At 36.9% G+C, this 26,573-nt stretch overlaps 1 protein-coding gene across 5 annotated transcripts in view; it reads left to right on the forward strand.

Annotated features, from left to right (window-relative positions):
• NALCN (sodium leak channel, non-selective) overlaps window positions 1-26,573 on the forward strand; it is a 224,209-nt gene that overhangs the window by 104,656 nt on the left and 92,980 nt on the right. For all 5 annotated transcript variants that reach the window (XR_013776097.1, XM_079319725.1, XM_079319724.1 and 2 more), the window contains 3 exons: window positions 8,860-8,991; window positions 15,300-15,467; window positions 19,910-20,101. Coding sequence is in view for 4 of the 5 variants with exons in the window: in XM_079319725.1 (XP_079175851.1) it covers window positions 8,860-8,991; window positions 15,300-15,467; window positions 19,910-20,101 (492 nt within the window). In the remaining variant the exon portion in view is untranslated. The remainder of the gene's footprint in view (window positions 1-8,859; window positions 8,992-15,299; window positions 15,468-19,909; window positions 20,102-26,573) is intronic.

Raw genomic sequence — 26,573 nt, forward strand, 5'->3', positions numbered from 1 at the left:
AGAAAAGTGGCTGCTGTTAGTAAGAGGCGTACAGAAGTGTATCTATGCTACTGCTTTATTCTGTTGTTGCAAGATGTGAATTAACAGGATGCTCGTCTGAAAGAGGCATATGCAACACATTCTTTAGCCCTGTAGCAGAAATAGAAATTTGGCTTTCAAATCTAGGATGTAAGGGGAAAAAATGTATCTAATTTCTGACAGAAACTTTACCCTTAAAGGCTTGGTTACTCAAAAAACTCTAAGATAAGAGTTTTTCATTTATCTTCATTAGACTTTCTATCATTATTTCCATTTGCTCACCTCCTAAGTGTGTATTTTCTCATTCTTGCTGTTACTGACTTTACTTTGTTCCTTTGATAGAATTCATTCTGTCTTTTTTAAAGCAGCTTTTCTTTTCAAATCAAAATTAGCTGTGCTAAAAGGCAGGAGTCTGTGTAAACATGACAGATTAATGACTCACCTGTGTTTTCAAATATTACAGAGACATTTAGACTCTTGGAAGATCTTAACTACTTCTGATTTCTTTCTGATTTTAGCTATACCATGTCATCTGAAAATTACATTTTTTGCCTTAAAACCATATTGTGGTAGCCCAGAATCCTATGCTTACTGATTGGAGAACATATTTGCATGTCCTGAAATGTTACCATTATTCAGTAATACTCCCATTTCCAGCTTGTTTTGAGGCTGCATGGTAGGAGACTCTGTGAGAACACAGATATTGTGACTACCTTGAGTTTTGCATCCTAACCAGATGTGGTAGAAGATGGAAAGAGAAGCACAGTAAAGTGAAACTTGTAGAATATTTTATTAGCCAGGACAGTTTACTGTCTATAGTGCTTTTTCTGCTAAGCCAGTGTCACCTCTACTGCAGCCAGAAAACATTTATAGAAAAGTTTCCATATGCCTATTCTAAAACTTGCAAGAGTTTTGATGTTTGTGTTTTGGGGACTGTTTTCCTCCCTTGACTATCACCATACCACCTAAATTATCTCCTGCAGCTGATAACAAAAGTTCTCTGTGCTAAGGTGGTCTGAAAATAACATAGAGTTTCTAAGGAGATTTTTCATTGGACTGTGGACCTTAAAGGGTCTTTGCCTTCATCTCTACTACATCACTACCCTAAGAACTTCCTCTCTACCATCATAAAAATGTTTAAGCAAGTCTCTGAAGGCAAAATTGCTGAAGAACCACCCTGCTGCCATTGCATTGGGACAATTGACTTGTGCTGTAAAGCCAAGACTGCCCCCTTGACATCACCAAACATCTGAGTTGTGGCTTCTGACTTATTTCTTTTGCAGCATCTAAAAGCCATCTCTTCTAGCATCTTTAAAACTCATCCTTTGCCTTGTATACTTTGTGAAGTTGCATTATTTGAATTCATCTGCACTGAAGTTCCTCTCAAATACATTAGATGGTATCTTAGATTTGCAATGTTTCTGATATATAACTGCATCAATATAAGATTTTAAAAATCTTGTTCCCATAAAATTTCTGGTTAATGCTTAATAATTTTCAGAAATATTCAGATTGCAGAGTATGGGAATAATTGCTAAATTCTTCTCACAAGCATATCTTTGTCAAGCAGTCATAAAGTAAGTTGAAAGCAAAATGGTTTATAGAAAATTAGTTACATAGCTTGAAAAATGCTCTACAATGTCCTGCAAACAAAAGGGAAAATTTTCTGCAATTTCACAATTTTGTACTTGCTCAGATGGCCATTAACCAACAAGATGAAAATCAAATTTATCCTATTCACGCTGTGAATTATCTGTGATTAGCAGTGTATAGAATGTGATTTTCTAAAGCTTCTTTCGTATTCAAGGTATCTTCAAGCACTTTGCAAAAAAAAACGACGAAATAAACACCATAAGTATACTAAACATGTATAGGATAAAAAAACTTGGTCTTTTCTTTAGGCCATGATTGAATCTTTGCTTAGTGACTTTTAGAAATCTTGTGTCATAGAATCCTAAAGTCAAGGGGATTTTGCTATTTCTGGTCTTATAACTTATAATACTATTTGAGGCATTTGATGTGTCCTGCTTTCAACATTGAATCAGGAATGACTGGCAGTCATGTTCCTTTCTTAGTGGTGTAAATCTACGCATTCACCCTAAACTGGCCCTGCTCTATAAAACCCATAATCCCTTTATATGCATTTAGGAGTCATGAACCGACCTCTGAAATGTCCAGAAAGAATGAGAACGTACTGGCAATACTTTCATTTTATTATTATTTGACCTAGTGTTTTCCAAGCTCCTATAATGAACCTGAGTCATGCTTTGTTAGCTCTTCTGAACAAGTTTTCTATATTCTGCGATGGTCACATAACTCTAGTTAATTGGGCTTTGTGAAGTGAATATGTATCATAAGATTTGCAGTTCTGTTCCAGAATGCATCTCCACACATCGTGGTGATTCTGTGCATGGAAATAAGCTGGGACTTGCATTTGCCTTCATGTCACTGCAGTGGTAGGATCTAGGCTCCAATGGGACCATAAGGAAAAAAGGCTGGATTAGCATAAATGTAAGCTTTTCAGTTGCTGTTCAGTAATATCACCCAACTCTTTTGTGCACATCTAAACAACTTTAACAAATCAGAGTTTATTATAACTACCAGAAAGGATGGTCTTCCAGTAGGCCTGTATAGACAGGAGTACAAATAAAATACAGCATTATTATAATGATAGGTGTAAACTTAACCACAGTGGTCATGTAGTCAGGATAAGGTCTTTAAACAGGTATAGCTGGAAGCTTGGCTGGAATCTTTTAGCAGGATCCAGCTTCCTTGTGCAAATAGCAAAAGGCAGTGAAGACAAAAATGGAGTAAGAACCTTGCCAGAGCCATTCCATTATAACATAGAGGAGATACTATTGGTTTATGAAGTGTTAAAGTATATCTAAATTATAAAGAAATACAAATACGACTATTTTTACCATCAATGAATGCACAATTCAAGAGTATAAAAATCTGAAAGGAAAGCTGCTTACCCATATAGTGATTATCAAAGTCTTGTAGTTAAATGATGTTTACACTGTTCATTAATTGGTTTGGTACTTTCAAGAGCTACCCTGCCAGTTTTACAATTATGTGCTCTAAGCTTTTCACACACTAAATAGCCAAAATAAGCAAAGCTTTTCTACAGTCAGATCCTCACCATATCTTGCCCAGTGTTAGTAAATTTGATGGGTTTGTTGGTATTTTTTTCCTTCGAGACTATTTGTTCTCTTTTTTTGCTTTCTTAGACCACCACCAAGACTGTTAGTAATATCGGATGCAGTCTAAATTTCTGTAGGTCTAAGCTGGAACCACTGAGCCCTTTGAAGACATCTCTTTCAAGATTTCACATGATAATATTAAACATTATCAGCTGGGTCAGTTTTGAGTTAGTAATGTCAGGGTAATATGGCCTGTGGGTTCTTTCATTATTAAGTCTGTCAGACCCTACACTTCTGCAACATTTACCATTTACGTTTTTATCATATACTTCTTTAGTAGATAAGACTTTCTGGACTTGAAACAAAAATCCTGTATGAAGGATGGTGATACCTGATGTACATAACAAGCCCCAGAAGGAATCTAGCTTTAGGAAAAGATAGTTTCATATTCAGTAATTCCAGTTTGTTTAGTGACTTCATTTCTCATGGACCACTGCTTTCCTGAGCCAGTGTCTGTGGCTCTGGCTGTGCAAAGTGGCAGCTGCTGTGGATGTTCTCCAGGGCAGTGAGCTGGTAAAGGCAAATTTATGTCACTCATCCTTCTTCTGCCATGCAGGAGCATGGAATATTAAAGTAATGTACCCCGTTCTGATACTACTGGAGACAAAAGACTGCTTTAGGCCATACATTGTAATGCTCTGTAAGACTAAGTGAGCCAGGCAGTCAAGAATTGCAGTGTCATTACTTGAGTTTTTGGGTGAATCTGGGATATTTAATGTAGTTTTTCATTCACACTTCCTCAGCTGCAACAAGCATGTCCCTAGTGTTAAATAAATTAGTAGTATTTTAGAAGTCTTTTTGCATTCATGAAATTCCCATCTGAGCACAAAACAAATCCTTGGCTCCTTTGTGTATTTCCAAACAATGAAAGAATTTGGATGATTAGCAGTTTTTCATGTACTGGTTTTTATGGCCACTGCATCTCTAATGCACTGTGCCATACAGGTTCTTTGGTGTCCTGGACACTGGGAATTCTTGCATGAAGTCAGATACCAGCATTGTAAGTAATTCATAGTAAATGTAAGAAATGTAAGAAATTCATCACTGTTTGATTGATGGCAGCAGCAGGGCATTTCACTTGAGACTTCTTCAACCTCGCTAATCTTAAATCCAATTTAATATTAGATACAATTTACCATGTATATGGCTGACAGCAACAACAGAACATTTCTTTCATCTCATTCCTACACAGCTTAATAAACACACATCCAAGGTCTAAAAAAAGGTCATTAAATTAAACAAGAACAAAAATTGGCATTATGCTTTCTCTTTCAAGTTTGCATGGAGAATTTTCCATGCCTATGTGCTCTGAAAAGGGCTGTAATCTAATTGATAAACTGCTGATCCAGTGATCCAAAATGACTTTCAAGGCTTGGGCAAGAGCTGTGGACTAAATTCAGCTTTCATTGAGACCTCATTCCAAGTACAGAAATATGTAAAGAGACAGTGGATTCTCATGGTCGAACACAGCAGCAGAGGTGTGTCTGAACTGTTTGAAGGGTGCAAATACAAATTAAAGTTTTGTGATGCAGAAAGAACAAGCTAAGGCAGATTAGAGTAAGGAGGAAGCTGAGCACAGTAGGTGTGTGGGTTAGAGTACTGTGACTGATCTTCTGAAGATACAGCAGTCTTTCTTCAGAGGCCAGTGGAAATCTCCTTATCATGCACAGCATTCATGGCAAGCAAGCAGCTAGATTCTGACATGATGAAAAAAAAAAAAAGAAACACAGATACCAATCTGGCCCCCATGTACTGGCCAGTCCTGGGATTTAAAAATAATGATATTTTTAATATCCTCAGCATAGCATTTTCGCTCTGTGTGTGGTGAAGGTATTTGCATTTTTGTGAATACCTCCACCTTGCTGGCCCTGTGTGCTCACTGTCTCTCTGCCAGCACCTAGGTGCTTTTATTGTTCCTCGCCACTGCTATCTCTTAATTTGCTGCCTTAGCCATCTGTTCCTGCCTTTACATTGCCTGTGCCTGGCTTGCATCCTGTCTGAGCTTTTATTTATCATCTTAATGTTGAATCATGCCAGTGTAATACTTTTTATTAGCTAAATACTCTCCTTTCAGTTTAATTGGGAAGACTACCTTAACAAGCTTTTTTGAATCTTACTGAAAAATAAAAGGTGCTGCAGAGAGTCTTGAGAAGGGCAAGGACCCTGTTGAATGGGCTGGAGCACAAGTCTTATGAGGAGTGGCTGAGGGAGCTGGGGATGTTTTGCCTGGAGAACAGGAGGCTCAGGGAGGACCTTGTTCCTCTCTATAACTATGTAGATGTAAAGAGATTTTAGTAAGGTGGGGGTCAGTCTCTTCTCCAGGTTACAAGTGACAGAATGAGAGGAAATTACTTCAAGTCGCACCATGGGAGGTGTAAATTAGATATTAGAAGAAATTTCTTAATAGAAAGGGTTGTCAAACATTGGAATAGACTGCCCAGGGAAGTGGTGGAGTCACCATCCCTGTAATTTTTAAAATACATGTAGCTAAGTCGCTTGAGGACACGGCTTAATGGTGAACATGGAGGTAGTGCTAGGTTAGACTTAGGTTAGACAGTTTATGCATTTTTATTTTTCCTGTATTGCCATTTTGCTTCACTGTGAAAGGAGCTAAAATTGCCTTTTACAACCTCACTTACTAGTTTCTTTTAGCAACTACTTTCACAATTGAGATTGAATACTTCATTATTATGATAGAAATTTTGACACCATTAAAAATGCAGTGTAAAATATGCAGAGAGACTAACTGTCTGGTTAGAATTTGTGTGAAACGGAAATGTAAAGGATAGAATGACACCTGTTTTGAATCACACCACTGAAAAAAAGTGCATGACTAATTCCAGTAGCCCTACCTTTATTCTATTCTTATAGCTTGCCTTGTGGATTAAAAATAAAAGCAAAACCTTATTTAGCCACTATTTTGGTGACTTACCTGTGCTTTATGTATTATTAGCCCCTGCTTGTTCTGTAAATTTCTGAATGTAAGGTTTTTCTACTGAACCTTCCTTTCTAGAACAGAATACACAACCATCTTATGTCACTAGAATCAAAAGGAAACCAGCTTGCATGAGAAGGGTTTGAACTGTCTTCTGTCTGCAATGATACCTGTAATTCACACAAAATGTCCAGATACTAAGAGACAAGAGGCAATTCTATCAGCTTGTATGCTTGTAAATACATGCTGAGTGTCCATTCAGCTTCAATTTAAGCAAGCTATCTTAAACTCCAGTGGAATTCAAGTGGGGATGAATTCTTCAGTAGGCATGCATAAGTCTGTGCTGAAAGCTGAACAAGTACTAATCCTTGCAGCCTCCCATACATCCCATATTATGTTCTAATTTCATCAAAAAATAACCCTGTTATGCAGACTAGCTTGGTTAAGACTCTGAGCTTCAGGCAGGGTTAAACATAAAGTGTTAATGATGACAATTCTTCATGGATATAACCATCTCAGCTCATTGGAGCATGACAGTATTTTACAACTATATATATGAATTTTCTAATGTGTTAATATATCTTACAAATGTAAAAATGTGTGTTTCTTAAATTGTGCATACTTCTGAAGTAGATGATCTTTGAGATTCCTTTCAACCTAAACCATTCCATGATTCCATGTGTTTCACATTCACAAGCCTCAGTTCTCCTGGGGTAGTGCACCTACTCTGCTAGAGGGACAATACAGCAGAAAACAGTCCAGGTTTCTGTGTTGCAGTGGTGGTAGCTTCCTAAAATGTGTACTGATGTGATCAGGTGTTCTGGAAGGACCTCATACTTGCCAGGAAGGGGAAATTGGTCAGGTTGTGAGATTCAGGAGCAGTCTTTTTTTTGCAATGACCATGAGAATGTGGAGTTCAGGAACCTTCAAAGGAGGAAAAAAAGCCAAAAAACAGGACCACAACCCTGATGTTCAGACTTCGTTATGTTCAGGTGTCTCCTTCAAAGTATTCCATAGTACACAATCCTAGAGATGAGAGGTTCCAGAAGAAATGGTTGATTTTCAAGGATCTTCCTCCTTCAAGATAAAAAATGGTCGCATTCCAAGTGCAGGAAATCAAACAAATGTGACGAGACATAATTGAACCAGTAGCTCTGGACAAAACTTGGAATTGAAAAGAAAGCATACAAGAGATGGAATCAGGGCCAAGTGGCCCAGGAGGTATACAAATATCCTGTCTGAGAGTGGAGGTATAGGATTGAATCTGCCATGACATGGAAGGCAACAAGAAGGGCTTCTGCATATGTAAGAGAAGCAAAAGGAAGACTAGAAAAATGTGGGTCTGCTGTTGAAAGGATTAGGAGATCTTGCAAGGCAAGGCAATGACATAGAAATTGTTTGAGGCCTTTTTCACCCATCTTGATAGGTTAGACTGACCTTCAGGAATCTCCAGCCCCTGAGTTTTGGGAGAAAGTCTGGAGCCATGATGAACAGCTGAACAAAACAAAAGGTGTGTGAAGGTGTTCAAACAGTGGAACAGGTTGCATGGACAGGTCACAGAACCTTCATCTGTCAAGATACTCAAACTCTGACTGAACAAAGTTCTGGAATATCTGCTCTAGCTGACTCTGCTTAAGCAGGCAGCATCAGACTAGATCATCTCAAGAACTCCCATCATAAATAATTATGTGATTATGTGAGCATAAACCAGTACAGGTACACAGAATCTTTAGGGGAAAAATGAAAGGAGGCATAGTTCTAAATTTTGAGTTCTGTTTTTCCTGAAATTTTTTTTTAGGCCTATTTACATATAAACTCAGAAACACATAAAAATGGCCTTTTCCACTGTAAGTACAACTTAAACACAAACACAAGGAACCATAATAGTACATAACTTACTCCTATTAAAGACTGGAACTGTATTACTTGTGGAAATTTGTAAAACAATATCAATGTAAGTGACCATTCATCCAAAGAATTTTTAATGTAAAATAACAGTATGTTCTCTGTGTTTGATTCTAGCTTTTACTGTGGCTGGTCCAGTGAGGGAAGTGGTTAAGTTTTCAGGGTAAATCATAAATCCATGGTCTTTGTGTTTGGGGCTTAGAAGTTACTTCTTTGAACTTGTGCATACATCTTATGTATCTTGTCAGTAATGTTTTGGCATCTCACAGATGTAAACTCTGGACACTGCTGTGTGCCTCTGTTTCTCTTCTCTCCTATGTGGTTGCAGCAGCAGTGGCACAAAGCATTAAGTACTGTGTGAATTATCTGTGAGTACTTCATAGCTCATAGGCCTAGATGTGTATATCTACTATATGTAGATGTGTTTTATTCATTTAGGCAGTAGTTTGGCATCAGGTGAGTCCCCTAAACATGTGTTTCTTGAGCATAAGCAGTGCAAAAGATAGAATGGATTTAACTTTCTCCTGAACAATAAGTCTTTGATATTTGCATGAATAAATCATAATGCAGGAGTATTAACTGACTAGATGTGCTCTTTATGCTTTAAAACATACTAAAGTAATGGATATCACATTAAATTATAAGCTTTCGGTAAGAAGTCAACTGGCAAATAAAAACTAAAAAGTACAAAAAATGTTATTGCAGCTTTTATTATAGCTGATTATGTTTTGACAATGTAATAGATCTTGCATGTGGTTTGACTCCTTTTGATGATAAAATTTACTTTTTCTTTTGTAGAAAATGATGAGATCATCTGTGTTTCATATGTTCATACTAAGTATGGTTGCTGTTGATGTGATTGTTGCTGCTAGCAACTACTATAAAGGAGAAAATTTCAAGAGACAATATGATGAATTTTACCTTGCTGAGGTGAGTATGCTGAAACAAATATCTCAGTAATTTTCAAGATAAGCTCAAGTAAAAGATGTGACTGTCAAGAACATTTTAGTGGGTAATTTTTTATTCCCTTAAGCATTCGAAGAATACTTTGCTCACTTGTTCAACTTCCTCTGTCTGACAATAGCTGACAGCCCTATCTTACAACCTTTTGAAAGGTAATTTCCTCAAACAAAATGTTAGTAGTAGTGAGCTGAGGCTTAAGTATAACATCTGCAGGCAATGCATGGCTGCTGAGTTGCTATCTTTCTCTAGCAGGAGTGTAACATTTAGAAGAATTTAACTTCAAAAAAATGACAAACTACTGTGTTTAAAAATATAATATAGAACTTCTTCCTAAATAATTTTTATTTTCTATTGATCCTTAGCTGCCAGAAGGTTCTTAAGCATAACCAAAACAGTGTTACAAATAGCTGGCTTCAGCAATTTCAAGAGTACACCACAAGAAAACCCATTTATGCAGTCATGAATTTTGTAAATGAGGAATCTGTGCTTCTGAACCAGTTAAGTGGAGGCACAAGTGACATTCTGACAGGGAGCCTGCTTGAGTCATTAGCTGGTTAAGTATATTACTGTAGAGCATGCACTAGAGGCCCTAGAACCTTGCCTGGATTGGGCACATTTGTACTTTATGCTTACTGCAGTTCCCCTGGCTTCAATAGTTACACAGTCCTTTAGAGACAGAGGAGTCATTCTTGGACTAGAGTGAGTGATAGCAGAATGTTCCAAAAAACAACCAGGTTGTTTGTCTGGTTTCAGTTGTGTGGTTTTCTATAATTTGACATTCAGACTCACATGCCCAACTTTAAACCCTTTAGTCCATAACAATACTATACTTTATGGATCTCATTTTTTTAAGGAAGGTTGAGTTGATATATATTTTTTATCTTAGTTTTAGAATTTTATCTGATCTCTTAAAATCATATGAAGGTGAGAGTTCACCAGTTCTGGGACAGAGATGAGAGAAAAAAAACCAAAAAACTGTTAAAAACAGCACCAGAGTCCACACCTTTAAAAAAGTGCAGATTATAAAGACAGCAGTGCTGCATCATTCTTCCTTGTCTCTCATGATGCTGGGGACTGCTGTAATTTGTATGAATATTGAGTCAATTTTGGCATGGACAATGATTACAAGAACAATTGTGGAATATATTGTCTTGATTTTATCTCAAGTTCTAAGACTATTTGAAAAACAACAGGAACATGTAAATTACTATCCTGAAAATAAGACATTGGAATAAAACTAGCAAATGCTGGTTTGTCCTATAAAATGCTCCACAGATCTTAGAGTAGAATTGAGGACAGGGAAACTCATTTTCATCTCCATCATGGTTTAACCCCATCAGCAGCTCAACTCCATGCATCATATTGTTCACTCTCCCTCAGTGGGATGGGGCACAGAATGGTTAAAGTGAGACACCTCATGGGTTCAGATAAAAATGGTTTAATAGGTAAAGCAGAAGTCATGCACACAAGCAAAGCAAAGCAAGGGATTCATTCACCACTTCCCATGGGCTGGGAAACCATCTCCAGAAAAGCCAGGCTCCATCAGCAGTAACTTGGGAAGACAAGCAGCATCACTTTAAATATCCCACTCCCCCTCCCCTTCCCTCTGCTTCCTTTAGCCTTATATGCTGGGCACAATGCCCTGTGGCTTAGGATATCCTTGTGTTCAGTTGGGATCGTCTGTCCTGGCTGTTTCCCCTCCCCACTCCTTGTGCACCCCAGCCTCATCACTGGTGCCCTGAGAGCAGAGAAAGCCTTGACTATGTGCCAGTGCTGCTCAGCAGCAGCTGAGACATCCCTGTGCTACCAACACTGTTTCCAGCACAAATCCAAAATAGCACCATTCAAACTATGATGGAGAAAATTAACTCTGTCACAGGCAAATCCAGTACAATATCCTTTGCTGGAAACAAATAATTAAGTCAGCATTAAAGTCTGAGGCCATGAACTCTTCACAGCAGGCATTTTTGCTTTGTGCCCATGATACAGCAAGTGGAGCCTGGATTCTTAACAAAATAACATTAATTCAGTTTGTATTCAAAATAGAGAACATTGCATGTCCTATTTCTATTTTGGATCTGAATATATAGTATAATTATGCTTTTATTAATCAGTGCTAGGAACAATCTCTTCAACATTTATTTAAAGTATAAAGTTTGCAGGGGTTTTTTTTCCCAGTAGAAATACTTGCCAGGGTTTATTCAAGGTGAGTATATAATGAAGACTGGTGTATTATAATTCTGTCCTATAAGCAATGTCCAGCATTCTTTAACAATACTTTTTTCTCCTTCTGCGTAGCTAAGATAATTGATTTCTTAGTGGAGAGGTTGTCAAAAACTCATTTGTTTACCTTTTCACATTTCCAAGTATATGAGGTAAAGTATTCTGGGATAAAGAAAGGTGGGATTTTTTTATTTGTAAAGCATTTCTTATGTCCATTTATTGGATTTTTGGGGGGGGGGGGTGTTTTCTTTTTTTTTTTAATCCTGTGATGCTTTTACTAGAGGCACTATAAAAATCAGATTAACAAAACCCTAGTATGTTATAGAAGGAGGAACAAAGTATCAGAAGAGTAGAAGAATAAAAAATCCTAAGAGAGAGAAAAAAAATTGATAAAATTGATAAGCTGGTGTCATTTCCTTTTTGGTTGCTGTGAAACTTGTTCTTGCTGTAGCACAAAGGGTATAAAAAGGAAATATTTTTAACAGCCTTGAAGAAGCTGAATACTCAGGCAATGGAGGTTATACCACAATGTTTGTTTGCTTGCTGAAGAAGAGTAGTTGGAGCAGGATTCACTTGCTGTAGCTCTGTCTTTTCCATTAGAGTAGGCTACAGAAAGCTTTCCCTTCATTGGGAGATGACTTGAGCAGTCAGCTGTGATGAGGATTCACTTTGCTAAAGGAAATGGCCAGATAGATTACATCTAGCATGTCTGGCTTTCTGATATATTTTCCAGAAGTTATCTTGGAAGTTGCTGGCTTTAGGAGAAGACATGTCTAATAAAATATCTCACTAGGCCCATTCTATATATCACACATAGTTGTAGAGGCCAAGAATTGTAGAAATACATCTACTTAAACTCAGTGGGCAAATCTAAATGAATTTATTGAGATGCCCCTTACCAAGAAGAGAAATCTATTTTCATTGTTGAAAAAAAAAGACAAACTCAAGAAGGCAGATGTCAAACAAGAAGAGAAAAGAAATTAATCTATACTCAGATCCTTTTTTTTTTTTTGCATAATTTTGTAATACCAAAAATAAATTTTTGTATTTATATAGTAAATAAGAGGTTCTGACAGACATTTCAATTAGTATGCATCATTCCTGCAGATTAAACAAAACCAGAATTTTAAGAGGATAGCCAGTGCAGTATCCTGGAAAGAGCAGAGCTACAAACACACTTTGGTAATTTTTAATGAGGATGCTGATTTTAAGTGCTCAATACCTGGACACAACAGTGATGGATGTTTGTCTTTATATGGTCTTCCATTATAATATGTTACAGACTAGCTGTCTGGTTTGAGTTGCATATGATTCCTACAAAAACTGTCGGAATACCAGAGTTCAAAACCAGGTGCTCCTATATAGTTTCTCCTAGATTCCTTTTGTAACCTGTCCCTTTGCACTGCTGCCTTTGGGTAGCCTTTGCCCTGTCCTGGGTGAAGGAAGGATTGAATGCTGTGTCAAAACTGGTTGTGAAGGAAGTGCTAGTGCCCTTAATCCCACTGATCCTTCTTGGAAGAATTCTTATCTTTCCTGGCAGCTTGATAACCTTTCAAGTAAGACACAGTTACAAATAAAAAGAAAGTCTGTCACTGTTGGTGCTGACTGATAGTGAGCTCTGCCTCTGCCAAAAAAAAAAAGTGTTGAGTGGCTATTAGCAAAATATAATGTTGATGAAGGTGGGATTAATACCATAAAGCTTCCAGGTGACCAAAAGGGACATGACTGTCAGGGAAATGGCCCATTCCTGTTAGCCCCTCTTTGGCTTCCCCAAAGCAGAATTGGCAACATAATGGAGGGTGGCTGCTTGGCAAATGCTTATGCCTTACACCTGCTTTTTCTGCTCTGTCTTCTTATGTGAGTTTTGCCTTTGCCTTTTCTCTACAGCAATGAAAGGAATTATCCCAGCTTTAAAAAAAACTCACAAAACTATGAAATTGTATTACATTTCACACCTAACAAAAAGTTCTAGTCATATATTCTGAATCTTCTTCTGTAATTAATTACAAGGAAGGGAAAAATACGAGCTCTGTCAGCAGGAAGACAGGTGTATAAATGTAATCAGATGTTATGCAAACCATTTGATACATTTTTAAGTGCCAGTGGTTTGAATTCATTTGACAAGTATGTGAAATGCAAATGATCCTGCCCACACATTTTTAGAATAAATTAAAATACACTTAACATCATATTTGTTAGTCTTTTTCTAATAGGAAGCCTATGTGCTCTGAAGTGTGTATGTGTGTATTTAAATGTCATTGTTATTCCACCTGCTCTGAGTTGAATCCCAGCTGCTTTCTAACCACTCTTCCATTTTGCCTAATTCAATGCCCTTCTTCTTTTAGGACTCAGTTAGATGTTGTGTCATTAAAAGTGAGCTTTCCTTTCAAGATCTTTTGCTAAAACATTTTCCTTGTGTCTTAGAGATTTTCATGTAAAGGAATAGTCTCTTCAGACCTGGCTCATTGTTCTCCTAGAGCTCTTTGAGATCCCAGAACACAGACTGAAAAACTGGCCAGATCCATTTGAGCATAAGGGCATAAATGTGTCCCTACACAGTCTGTCACTGAAAGCATACAAATGTTTCTTAGTAGTCTTTCTTTCCTAAGAAAAGGAAAATCTCCTGAAGATATTTTGCAGCATTTAGCTCTGATTTAAAGCTTTGATTTGAAGCCTGATAACTATTGTATATGCCTTGAGGAAGCCATATAGTATAGCTAGTAGCACTGCTTGTAAAAAGCTATGTGGGCTAGGGGAATAAATAAATGGCATAAACTTCAGTGTTTAATTTCCATCTCCACTCCTGCTTGTGACAATCCTGTACACATAAAACATGTAAAATTTTATTTAGCTGGCTTACCACCTCCCTCTTTAATGTTGATAAATATATATTTTTGATGGACTGTCAAGTTGAAATTTTAAGTAACGTAAGTACTTAAGGCAATATTCCGGAGATTTTCATTGTCAGGGTCAGGATTAAAATCCTAGTCTCTAATGTTTTTACCCCTGCCAAATTCAGTAGACCTCATGGGCCACAGTCAATTAGTCTTTCCATCTTAACAGATTAATAGTGCTTGTCCTCAAAGGAGATTTAAGATATGTTTTCTTTATTTGTACTGCACTTTGAAAGTATTCATTGTATTTAGATGTGACCTAGTGTTATTTTAGGATCTCTTTTAAGCCTCAGTGTGTGCAAAGGGTCAGAGGGGAGCATTTCTGAGTCGCAGAAAGGCATTTCCATTGCATATCCTGGCTATTGGAAAGTGTGGAAGAGAGCTTCTCAGAGTATGTACAGTGGAAAAATAAGAAGGCACACGAGGAAGTGTGCCTAGCCTGAAGGATTTTTGGTAGTAAGAGAAGTAAGAGAAAGTAAATCTTGAAGATGTACATCTATGTGTTTGTTCAAATTGAACATTATTCATTTTACTGTGCAAATATTTCAAAGAAGGCCTCTCGAAGGATCCCAAAGTCATTCCCTAGAAGTACATTTCTCCCTTGTAGCTTCCTACCATGCCCAAGTTCTTTAACATCATTGTGAAAATTAACTAATTATGGACTGACTTTGAATTTCCTGTCGTTTTAAAATTTGTTTTAGGTGTCTAAACCAATTACCTTTTTTCTACCTGTTTTGATTGTCATATTACTATGGATGTTTTAGAAAATTGAAGTAGAAATTTTCAAGCTTTGGTATCTTTCTTAGTTCTATTGAAATTCTTCAGAAATTTCATACATGTTGCTTCATATTTTGAAAAAGTCATAAGTCATCAAATTTTCTTTTTTATATATGTATTTAAAGTGAAACATCATCTGATCGATTTATTACTAAATGCTTTCCAAATCACAAAATCTACCTGTCTGTGCTGAGTCTAGAAAATTTTATGAAGTGAAATCTGTTTTTTGGTTTTTTCTGTTTAGAATATGACTTGTTTTGTTAAATATTATGAAGATCTTTATTTTTGCCATACAAAACCCTGATAGACATAATGACTAAGAAACTTCTAATTTAACTCAGTGTTTTGAATGCATCTTTCTTATTTTATATATCCATCTAGGTTGCTTTTACAGTTCTGTTTGATTTAGAAGCTCTTCTGAAGATCTGGTGTTTGGGTTTCACAGGATACATCAGCTCATCTCTTCACAAGTTTGAGTTGCTGCTTGTAGTTGGAACCACTCTCCATATTTATCCAGACCTCTATCACTCCCAATTTACATATTTTCAGGTATGATCAGCTACTTTTACTTTTTATCCTATATACCAAATTAAAACATAACCCATCCACATTTCACACGAATTTCAAATTTCTCACAGTATTGATTCATTTTGAGAATAATTTTAAAATAAAAAATCTCTGGTTTTAACTATGTTTATTTGGTGGATTTACAAAAATAGTATTCTTCCTAATTTTGCTGAGAAATCCTTTCTGTTATTGATAACTCCCATTTCTTATCTGAGCTGCACTGTTCAGTAAGTTCTGGTTTGCTTCTTGGTTGTTCTTCACTGAGCCTTGACCTTTTACACAGCAGTTTACAACATCACCTTCCTGTAGTGTCCACCACTACTTTTCTGGCTATTCTCCCTAAAGCCTCAATTCACTTGCTGCTGCTTCTCCAAATCTTCATCTCTGTGGCTGTCATATGCTAAGCTAAGTTACTGTGGTTCTTCTTAGGTAATTTCTCCAGAAATTGGGTTTTATGGTTCTGCAGCCATTCTTTATCTAAAGGGAAAGTGTGTTTATTGAGGCTCTTTCTGCATTTTCAGTTGGGGGAAGAGCAAGAAAGAGAGACAAAAAAAGAATGATTAATTCTGACTTATGATTCTTCTTGTCAGCCAGCCCAACCAATTCCCCATTCATCCTCCTTCAAGTGCTTAGGGTTGATCCAGATTTTGGAGAGAGCACTGAGATTAATTATGTGTTATATTCTCCAGTGCTAAAGAAAGGGTTTTTTAAAGAATATATATATTGAAGGATTCATATCTGCCCATTATTCAGCAATGGATTGGCATGGTGAATAATACTCAATAAGGGAAAATAATAAATCATCAGAGTCCTGTCAATAAATGTGATTATAGTTATAGTGGCACGTGTTGTAAACACGAATAAAGAATGGGGGAAGTAGTCTCCCCAAATGTGGGTTGAAATATAATGGACTTTTCAGATTTCTGCAAATGTCAGCCTGTATTTCTTCTAAATGGTTCTATAGACCTCCTCAAGAAAGTTTTAAGGATGAAAAAATCTATTTGGTTTTCACCTGATATCATTTGAAGAGTTTTAAGTCATTATAGCTTTGGTTTTGCTGTCCAAATAGGTAGAATGTTGTTACTCAGTGCAGGATGATACATCTAAGGTGCAAGGAAGGATGATCTGTCAGGAGTATGCAATTGCACTCTTGTGTCAAAAGCACACAGGGAGCATGGCTGGAGCTATCAGTTAAAGCAATCAGCAGCTTAGTTCATAATTGGTTCAGATTTATTAGAACACAGTCATTTATGGATGCTGGCTTCTTTGTAAGAATTTTCAGCATAAATTGTGAATGCTGGACTAAATGCATGGCATCATCACAAACTCATAGGATTAAAAGTATAATGAAAACAGGCAGATGCTGATAAAGTAATATTTTTTTATTTTTAATGGGTTTAATTAGTTTAGTGGAGTGGTGGTTGTGGCGGTGGTTTTTTTTAATTACACAATGATAGCTCTTATGACAGAAAATTTCAGGATATCATTTTTTTTTCCCCAAAATATATGAAAGACATATGTTTTACAAGCAAAACCACCTCCTACACTGAAAGATTTGGGTTGTATTTTGCAATCCAAGACCCCTAGGAGGCAAATTATTTGAAGATTGCAGAATACCTTTGATATCAGCACGTAAGGTACACACCATATTCCTCCACAGTTAAGTTCTGTGCAGGCTAGATAACACATTTTCAAATCAAGCAAGGTCAAAAAGTCTTTTTCACATGAATACATCTTAATGTTAGGCAGATTTCCAGGTATTAGGTATTCATGAAGACAAGGTAAATGTGTTCCTTGTCAGCCAGCAAAACAGATTACTGAAAACAGAAGTCCTTCTTGACACATTCCAGGATAGCAAGCAAGAATTACTGTTTGGCTTGTCTAGTCCTCCCTGCATAGATTTCAGTTTGCATTATTCATTGGTCTATATCATTAACTTTTGCCAACACATCACTCAGTCTTTCCTACATTGGCTACTGTCCACCCTCCCACCTATCTTCCTTGCATTCACTATGCATTCATTCAAGACACCTTCCAAAGCCCTCTGTGAAAGAGTACAGCAAAGGACTGTTACATAGCCATATCTGTAGGACATAAAACTAGTGGGGAAATGACAGATTTTGCATATTTTTGCAGAGATCTGTAATGAACCAGCATAAATGGGAGAGATTTAAGCAGAATTTAACCTACACTGCACTGAAGAGATGGGATTGTATTTGTGCTTGGGGAAAATACTGCTGAGCCATTTTCTAAGTAATTATCATCCCTTGCAGGAGATGCAGCCATTATTGGTAACAAAGCTGTGGTTCCTTTTTTGTATTATTCATTTTGATTTGTTTTTAATATATTTTTATATTTAATCCTAATAGTGCATCTTCTACAGCTTCTAAATTTAATACAATTTGCAATCCAATTACACAAAATGCATAAATTCATTAGAATGTACTTTTGCTAGATTCAATTTGTTACCTAATGAAAATAAATGAAGAAACCAAATAGTATCAATAAGATTAGTGTGTTGCTTAAAGGTCAATTAAAGTTCCCCAAAGAAAGGGGAAAAAAGTAAGGCAGATAATTGACTTTATCTAAAACACCACTCAGCATACCAACTAGCATGAAATCTTCTCCCCACTGGGGTCTGTGTTGAAACTAGTATTGATGGCAACAGAGCTAACATTTACACCATGAGTAAATCTTATAAGTAAGAAGGCACTGTTTTTACATTTTAATAGTGTTTGGAAATCTCACTCATCTCACTGTCTGCTTGGTAGCCAGTTTCATGTACTCAGATTACATGTAATGTAGTCATGATACCAATAGGGAAGAAAGGACTTTATCTCACCTTGTTCCAATGTTGTGAAAGTTAAGCTGTCTAGTGTAACCTCTGAATCTAGGGCCCTTGTTGGCCACTGAAGACAGTGGATGCTTATCCTATTTCACATAAGGGCTCTGGTATGTTTGGAATAAGTTACTCTCTTGAGTTGACTCTCTTCTTCCCCTTTGGTAGTTAAATCTAGATGACAAGCATATTCTGCTTACCTTAAAAATGGGTAGGGAGATGAGCTTCATGTGAAATCCAAAGGTGTGCATTATTAGCAAGCTACAGGGCACAGTGAACTCCTTGTATGAACAACTTATGTCATACTTATTTTCTTTACAAAAACAACTTAGTAATTGTGTTTGACTGGTACATTAGGTCAGACAATAATAATTGCACTGTAATTCCTACCTTTCAGTTTCAATATGATTCTTGTAGAAATCCAGGTGATACCTTGGAATAGAGATTTTTTTTGCCTGCAGAATCTCAGTAGCCCTATACACCACTGTCCATAGTCTTCAGCAGCTACTGTTGCTGCCACTGCCTGTTGTTGATACTGGTGTTGGTCACTGTGTCAACATCAATGGCAGAAATAGGAGAATCAGAGCTGTCAGCAGCTCTTTCAAAGCAGACTCAGCAGTGAATCGGTCAGGAGTTCCACACAAGATCAAAGTTTTGCTGCCAGTACTGAGAGGTGTCAAATATGTCAGGGGCAAATAATGCCATTGTGGATACTGAATTTCTCTGACACTGAGAAACATGAATCAAATTTTCCCATGTTATATATAATATAAAATAGGAAAGTGTGTTCATTACCAAATTTGCTAGGTTACATGGTCTGTGATGCCACACAATTTTGCTTCAGGTCACTGAAATGGAAAGATGATCTGTGGAAGAAGACTTGGCAGTTCTTTGTGTGAATATGTAATTTGATATAACAAGTATCATAATATCAGAGAAATCTAAGTTGGAAATGGCCTTTCAAAGCCATCTCATCAAGCCTGCTGCTCAAAGCAGAGCTTTTGTCAGAGGCTGTTCAGGACCCTCTCCATTTAGTATAAGAATGACATTTTATCAGTGATGATAATGCAACTGAAGCCATTTACCTAGCACTTCAGTAGATTCTCAGATGCTAAATTTAGACTGATGCACTTTGACTCCTGCCTGGAGGCATTCTTATGTTTGGTAACACACTAAAAACCTCCTTTGGTCTCTAATTCCACATTACATTCATATTTAATATCTGTGGTGTGTTTTTTCTATGTCTTTGTTGCCTTTGTTACCCCAAAACTAGCTTCACACAATTGCATTACTGCAATACTCTTCATGATTGGTGCATTGACTACAGCCTTGGAGACCTTGGGTCCTCCCATGCCTGTACTATCATCCCATGCCTGTATGCTTCAATGCTGCTCAATGTTCCTGGTTTTGTGGTTTTAAACTAATACACAACATGTCATCTATTACAAGTGATGCCAGTTTGATATTTATTGGTCTACAAGGCCGCAAGTCCCTTTTTGACCATGAATGTCTGATACTTTGAAAGTATTTGATTAAAGTGTTAATCACATGATTGATACAGTTGCCTTTTTCTCTTTCTTTGCAGGTTCTTAGAGTAGTTCGGCTTATAAAGATTTCTCCTGCTTTGGAGGATTTTGTGTATAAAATATTTGGACCAGGAAAAAAACTTGGGAGTTTGGTAGTATTTACTGCCAGCCTTTTGATCGTTATGTCAGCAATCAGTTTACAGATGTTTTGCTTTGTGGAAGAATTGGATAGATTTACAACCTTTCCAAGGGCAAGTATACAAAGTACTAATTACTCATTGCTTGTCACTATTGTCTTATCATGAGTATTTTCTTACCATTGATGGCAGACTTGGCAGTGTTTGGTAAATGATTGGACTCAGTGATCTTAAAGGTCCTTTCCATCCTGATGATTCTGTGATTCTGTTGGGGTTTAACCTGGCCAGTAGAGCTAAACATTACACAGGCACTTATTCAGTCCTCTCCCTGCAGTGGGAGAGAGGAGAGAATTGGGGGGGAAAAAAAGTATGATTTGTGGGCTGAGATAAAGAAATTTTAGTAGGACAGAAACAGGACGGGAGGCAATAATTGTAAAAGAATTAGAATATAGAAAATCAGTGGACTGTAATGCTACTGCTCAGTATGTGTTGACTGGTGCTCAGCCAGCTTCCAATATGCAGCCCATAACCAGCTTTCCCCTAGTTTATATGGTGGCCGTGATGTCATATGGGATGGGATATCCATTTTGTCTTTTGGGGTCACCTGTCCTGGCTGTTTCCCCCCCATCTTTTGTGCACCCTCAGCTTATTCACTGCTGAGATGAGAGGCAAGAAAGGCCCTGACTCTGTGCAAGGACTGCTCAGCACCAACTAAAATACCATGTTGATATTATCAACATCATTCTCGTCTTAAATCCTAAATATAGCACTGTGCCAGCCTCTAGGAAGAAAAATAGTTCTATTCCATCCCAAACCAGGACAGATTCTATCATATTTGTTATTGCATTAGCAGTCTTCCTTTCCTTCTGAGAAACATGAAGCAGTTTATCTCCATATGTATAGATTAAAAAAATAGTATTTTCTGGGTGTAATAATCTTCCTGTAGTCTTCTATAATGAAAGCCATCTTTCCTTATGATAGGTATACTATTTCTGCTGTTAAGGGAACACAAAAAAATTTTACCCATGCACTGTGATGATGGCACAACACAGCATATGTCTTAACAGTACTCTTATCATGTTACAGAAAGAGGATTAATGTCCACAGGAATTAATATTAGCCTGACAATTTATATAAAACATGTCTGCACATGATTTGTATCTTCATATTATGAAAGTGGTTGTTCTTGATTTGCATAGGAATGCTTGTTTTAGATGGGGTTATAAAACCTGTCAGCATTGACAAAATAAGTGTTTGTCTTTTGGGTATAAATAATGGATATTTTTGGCATTACATTGATTCAGAACAGAACATTGAAAATCAGTGGAAATTGGAGCTAATGAATTTATTGAAGCAACTGTTCTGAATGAAAATAGTGCAATTTCTTTAATAGTGGATTAGACTGAGTGTACATGAATTGGTTCCAGTGATAATTTATTTGTTTCTGTGGTTCCAGTTTGGTTATCCAATGTATCTATTTTAGTGAGAGTGCATTGGTTGGAACAATTGAATAACAATGAATAAGGAGCCTCAAGGGTCATGTGTTTAGTGAACAAAATGGCTAAACAACAATTTGTAATTATCAAGCTGAACTTGATGTATGGGAAGCTGGCCATTCAGTGTGAGACAAAAAATGCCTATCCACAGGGAATTGTGTAACACCATGCTTTCTATTTTGGAAAATATGCTTTTTTAGAAAAGCAGCCACCAGAATTATATATTCAGTATCATTCATTAAATGATGAAGGAAAAAAAAGTAAAATAAAACTTAAGCTTTCCTAATTAAGTCAGATCTCTAAATTGGATGGTATTACCACCATATTCTGTTCTCAATTCCCCTGTACAATTTCTGAAAAAACTGCAGGTTTCAAATCACCATGGAAGTTTGTTTTAGAATTACTTTATTATTTATGCAAAATGTCAATGAAAGTTCTGAAAGAATAATTGTAATATGATCAAAATAAGATAGGATTGCAATTATCTCCACATTTTAACTAGATAAATTGATATTAGTAACTGAGAAAGATCCACTTGCAATGAAAACTGGCCAATTTATATCAATACATTAGTAAAGTTTTTTATTATTTTGAGCATTTTAATCTGCTGCCATTTAAGCTTCAGTAAGGTCTTCTAGCATATTGAATTTTAATAGGTATATGTAAATACTAGATACATGTTTGAAAAGTGAGAAAATATTTTCTCCAACAATTTATAAAGTGTTTTTACAAACAGAAAATGTCCTTACTGGTCTTCTATTTTATCACTTAATTACTGGAAAAAGAGAAGAGCTGTTAGCAAGAATAGAAGAGTGTTCCAGCAATACTGAACTGAAATGTTTTCAATATTTTTCATATGATAGCCAAAAGCATGAGTCACTCATTCATTTTTAATGTATTCATATTCACCTTGTTATCTTTGTTTCAGAAGTGTAAAATTTACAGTATGTGGTTTCTTTTTGTAGTTTTATAGTGAAGCATCTCTTACTAGGTTAAAAGTCAGTGAAAATTTTGTACTCAAAATTGTGATTGATGGTGTGAAATAGTTGCATCCTTCTGAAGGAGTGTGTCTTCCTAGCAACATCTGGGAGTTCTCAGATTATCTTTCCTGGAGAAAGATCACTGAATCAGTTTGCAATAAGACAATTACAATTGTTTTCAAAACAGGACTGAAGACATGCTATATAACATATGAGATGATATGAAGTCTGCAGTGCCAGAATTTGCTAAGATAAATTATTAGGAGCTTCAAAGAAGAGCAAGCCTTAAATAGCCAGGACTGTTGCTGTGAGTTTTTTCAGTTACAAATAGAGAGAGGACAAACATGATAACAAATATGGTGACAGTGGAGGTTTGATTTTGAGTTTGTGCTTTAAAGGGCTTTCTACACTGAAACAGATAAAACCTAAAATAATTTTGAAACTAAGTGCTTTATAAGAAGGCACAGTATGGGTTTTGGAACAAATAGACCTCCTTCTTTTGCTAATGCCTCTAAATTGCATGTTTTCACATGGTTTCCTGATGAAAATCAATAGGCACAAGCTCGCTGTTGCCATAGCTACTAATTTCACCCTTCTTTTGGCCATTACAACTTGCCAAATGGACTGGCTTTCTCTCTAACACTAAGTACAAAAATATAGATGTTTGCTTTACTGTTTTTAACCATCTTCTACCTCTTATTTTTGCATGTCTTCTTGGACTGCACATATTGAGCCATGAGGAAGGATAGGGGTTGCTGGGCCCCCTGAAGACAGCATAGGTGTAAGGTGGCTGCTAAGAAAATTCACTATATGGAGAAAAAAACACATTGTTAGTGTCTCTGACTTACATGCCCTGGTTTCCTTTGGAGTTTGTGGCCATGTGCTGACCGCTGTCTCAATTTACAAAGCTGGGAATACTTCCCTTCTTTTAAATGGGTCAACACAAGATGAAAGCCAGGCCCAATTGATTGCAACAGCAATTCCCCAGTTTTCGCAAAACCAAGTTTCTGCTCCCAGCCTTGACCTTGGAAAAAGTTCATTATGTGAAATATTAGTTCAACCTAAGCAGCCCCCATGAAAAAAAGATGAACAATGCAGTCTTAATTCTCTGATGCACTTAAAATCTCAGTATCACTGCCACATTTTTAAAGGACAGCTACTCTTCTTTCAGGGCATTACTGAGCCCTCGTGACTGTGTCAGGAGAAAAACATACATTTCTGCTGATGGAACTGTTTGTAAGGATGTTACAGTAATGTCCTGAATCCCGTTACCTTCATTTGCAGAAGCAATCCCTATGATTGTAGAACTGCTTCTATGAATTAGGCCAGTGGAATTTGGTCCCTAAAATTTTGTGGACAAGCACATTTTAAGTGTAAGTAGTAATTTGTGTGGCACTCCCCCTGTAACAGTTGGACAAGATGTCAGAACTGGCTCTTTGGCTCATATATTCTACCAAACCTTTGCCAATCTTACACTATAAATAAAAAGGTAGTTTGACTTCCATCATCAAAACAGCTCATTAAGTAATAGGGCATAAATACTCAAAGAAATTGACAGTCTTTTCTATAACACAAATTAATTCAGAAAATCACCATTTGCATAAATTTCTAAGTCTCGTCTTCACAGATGTTGATTCTGTCAGCTACTTGCATTTCAAATTAATTTTAAAATAAACAGTGGGAGGTACACCTTTCAGCTAAAAATAACTTTCTCCAAAGAAGATTGCTTGGTGCAAAGCACATATTCATTGTGCACTGCCTTATTTACTTAAAACGAATGTTTTGCATTTTACTGGAATTTAATGTCCCAATAAAATGCTTAAATTATATTGAAACGTCATTTTTTAAAACTTTTATGCTTTATGGACAACTGGTTTGAATGGAAGATTAGATTTTTTGATATTAAAATAATATCTTCTCCACATTATTCTATTATTAATTGTATTAATAAGGAGTCCACAGCATAGTACTGAAGGAATTTTTGTAGCTTGAAGAATTAAGTGAAATATATATTTTTTTAAAGCAGTAAGCGGTGGTAATTAAGTGTGATTCAGAAGAAAGGATACTGCACTAGTTCAGTTCTCCAGTCCCTCTGGTGTTTTTACAGCCAGCAGTGGGGTGTATTACTTAATGTAGTGCCCACCTTATGCTTCAGCAAGGAGTGCCACAGCAATGAGGTATGATGGCCCCTGGCTCTGAGTGCAGGCAAACAACAGCTGCAGTTTAGGTTCAGCTCCCCATTACAAAGGGAGCCTGAGACCCAAGAGGCAGTGCTGTGTCTTCTACACCCTAAAGCACCCCAGCAGGTCTAAAGGAGGCTGAATTTTCTGCTTGTTTCATGCATGCTCAGCTGGCTTCAAAAGGGATCTTTCCTAGGTAAAAATCCCAGATGTTTCTTTCTCTGCATGTCTTGCATGGAGAACAAATTATTTTTTAATAAGGAAAAGCATTAATACTAAGAGTTTGTAATGTTGCACAGGGTAGAGTCCATGCACACGGCTGGGAGAGGGCACTCATTTGAAGGGAGGATGTGGTTGCAGCTTGACAATGTGCTGGTTAAGGTCAAGATTACTGGGAGAAGAATAAAGCAGAGGGCACTGCACAAATTTCAGCCCTCATGCTTGGCCTCTTCAAATATATGACATACCAAAGACTTTAGCCACCCTAAAGAATTTACTGAAAAGTAGTTGCCAGCATTTTTCTCTGCTGCTTCTAGTTCATCTTATTCTTTGTCCTATGTGGGATCTGCACATTCAAAAGAAAACCTCGGACTTTGCATTTGGTCAGGATGGTCAGAAATTAAAGTCTGACGTTTAACTTCTCTCTGAACGTGTGTGATTGCTCATTTGGATGCCTTGATCTGCTCCATGTTCATCTCAGCTTCACTTCTTGTAATTTGGACCTGAAAATTTGATTAGTGTGAGTTAATTCTGAAAAGCAACCATAAAAATAACTCTCAAACTTCTTGGTCTTAACCTAGCAGGGTGCTTGTCCTTCTGCCTGTTTCAGAATGCCACAGAACACAGCAGCAATAGGAAACCAAGTTGGACTTTGATGAAGGGCTTTTTTGTATGAGCCAGCAAGAAAATTACTTATAAAACCCTCAGCAGCTAAATGTTTGTGAATCCTGTAACAGAGTAAAAGTTCAAAGTTCTTCCTCCAAATATGACCTAGAGGCAACATGATTCAGTTTTTGCACTTTAAAATATGTATTATTTAAATCAACAGTAGAGAAAAAGCTTTAGTGATAGGATCCTTATCTGTAGTCAGTGAAAGAGAATGGACAGGCAGTATCAGGTCTTCTGATACTGCTTAGTTGTCAACTTCTTTTCTCCAAGCAAACTTTCTCCAATGCAGTCCATGGGTACAGAGATGAATGCTCTCACAGTGGGCACTCTAGAAAGACAGTGTCTTTTGTCAGTGCTTGCATAACAAGATGCACTGGATTAGATTGTCCCTGCCTTACCCAGGTCTGTTACATCATCTCAGCACACTTTGTAATTGCAGGCCCTCCTTTCAAATTTTAAGTAGATAGCCCTTGATAGACACTTGATTTCATGATACAGAAACAGCATGTAGCAAGTCATGCCACATCCTCCTTGTTAATTTCAGATAGTTAGAACTTGCTTCTTGTCGCCAAATATGAATGATTGTTAGCTATAGGAATCTCACATAGGGCCAAAGCCAAGTGCTGTGTGCATGCACATTGTCTGTCTTCTCTAGAGTAAATCTGGTTTTACTGCAGGTGAGAAGTCACAATCTGGAGTGGACTCCCCTTAGGGTGGGGATATAACCTTAACAGTTCTGTTTGCATTGGAAGAAATGTCTTAGAGAAATCATTCTTTCGTTTGACAAACTCTACAAACTTGATAAAGAACCCAAGCAAAGTATTTTCTTGTGGTTTGTAACAATAATATACACTTGAAATCTCCCACACACTTATTTTTGCCAGGAGCTTTAAAAATTAATTAGAACCATTTCATTGTTTCCCAAGCACATAAGTTTGTATAGCTACATGTTTTCAGCTTTTTCAGCACAGGTTTAGGCTTAGGGTTAATTGATGTGAAGGGCTGTCTAGATGCTATTTTCTCACAGGTTTGACAAGAAGAA

This window comes from Erithacus rubecula (assembly GCF_903797595.1).
Source record: "Erithacus rubecula genome assembly, chromosome: 1".
Lineage (NCBI taxonomy): Eukaryota > Metazoa > Chordata > Aves > Passeriformes > Muscicapidae > Erithacus > Erithacus rubecula.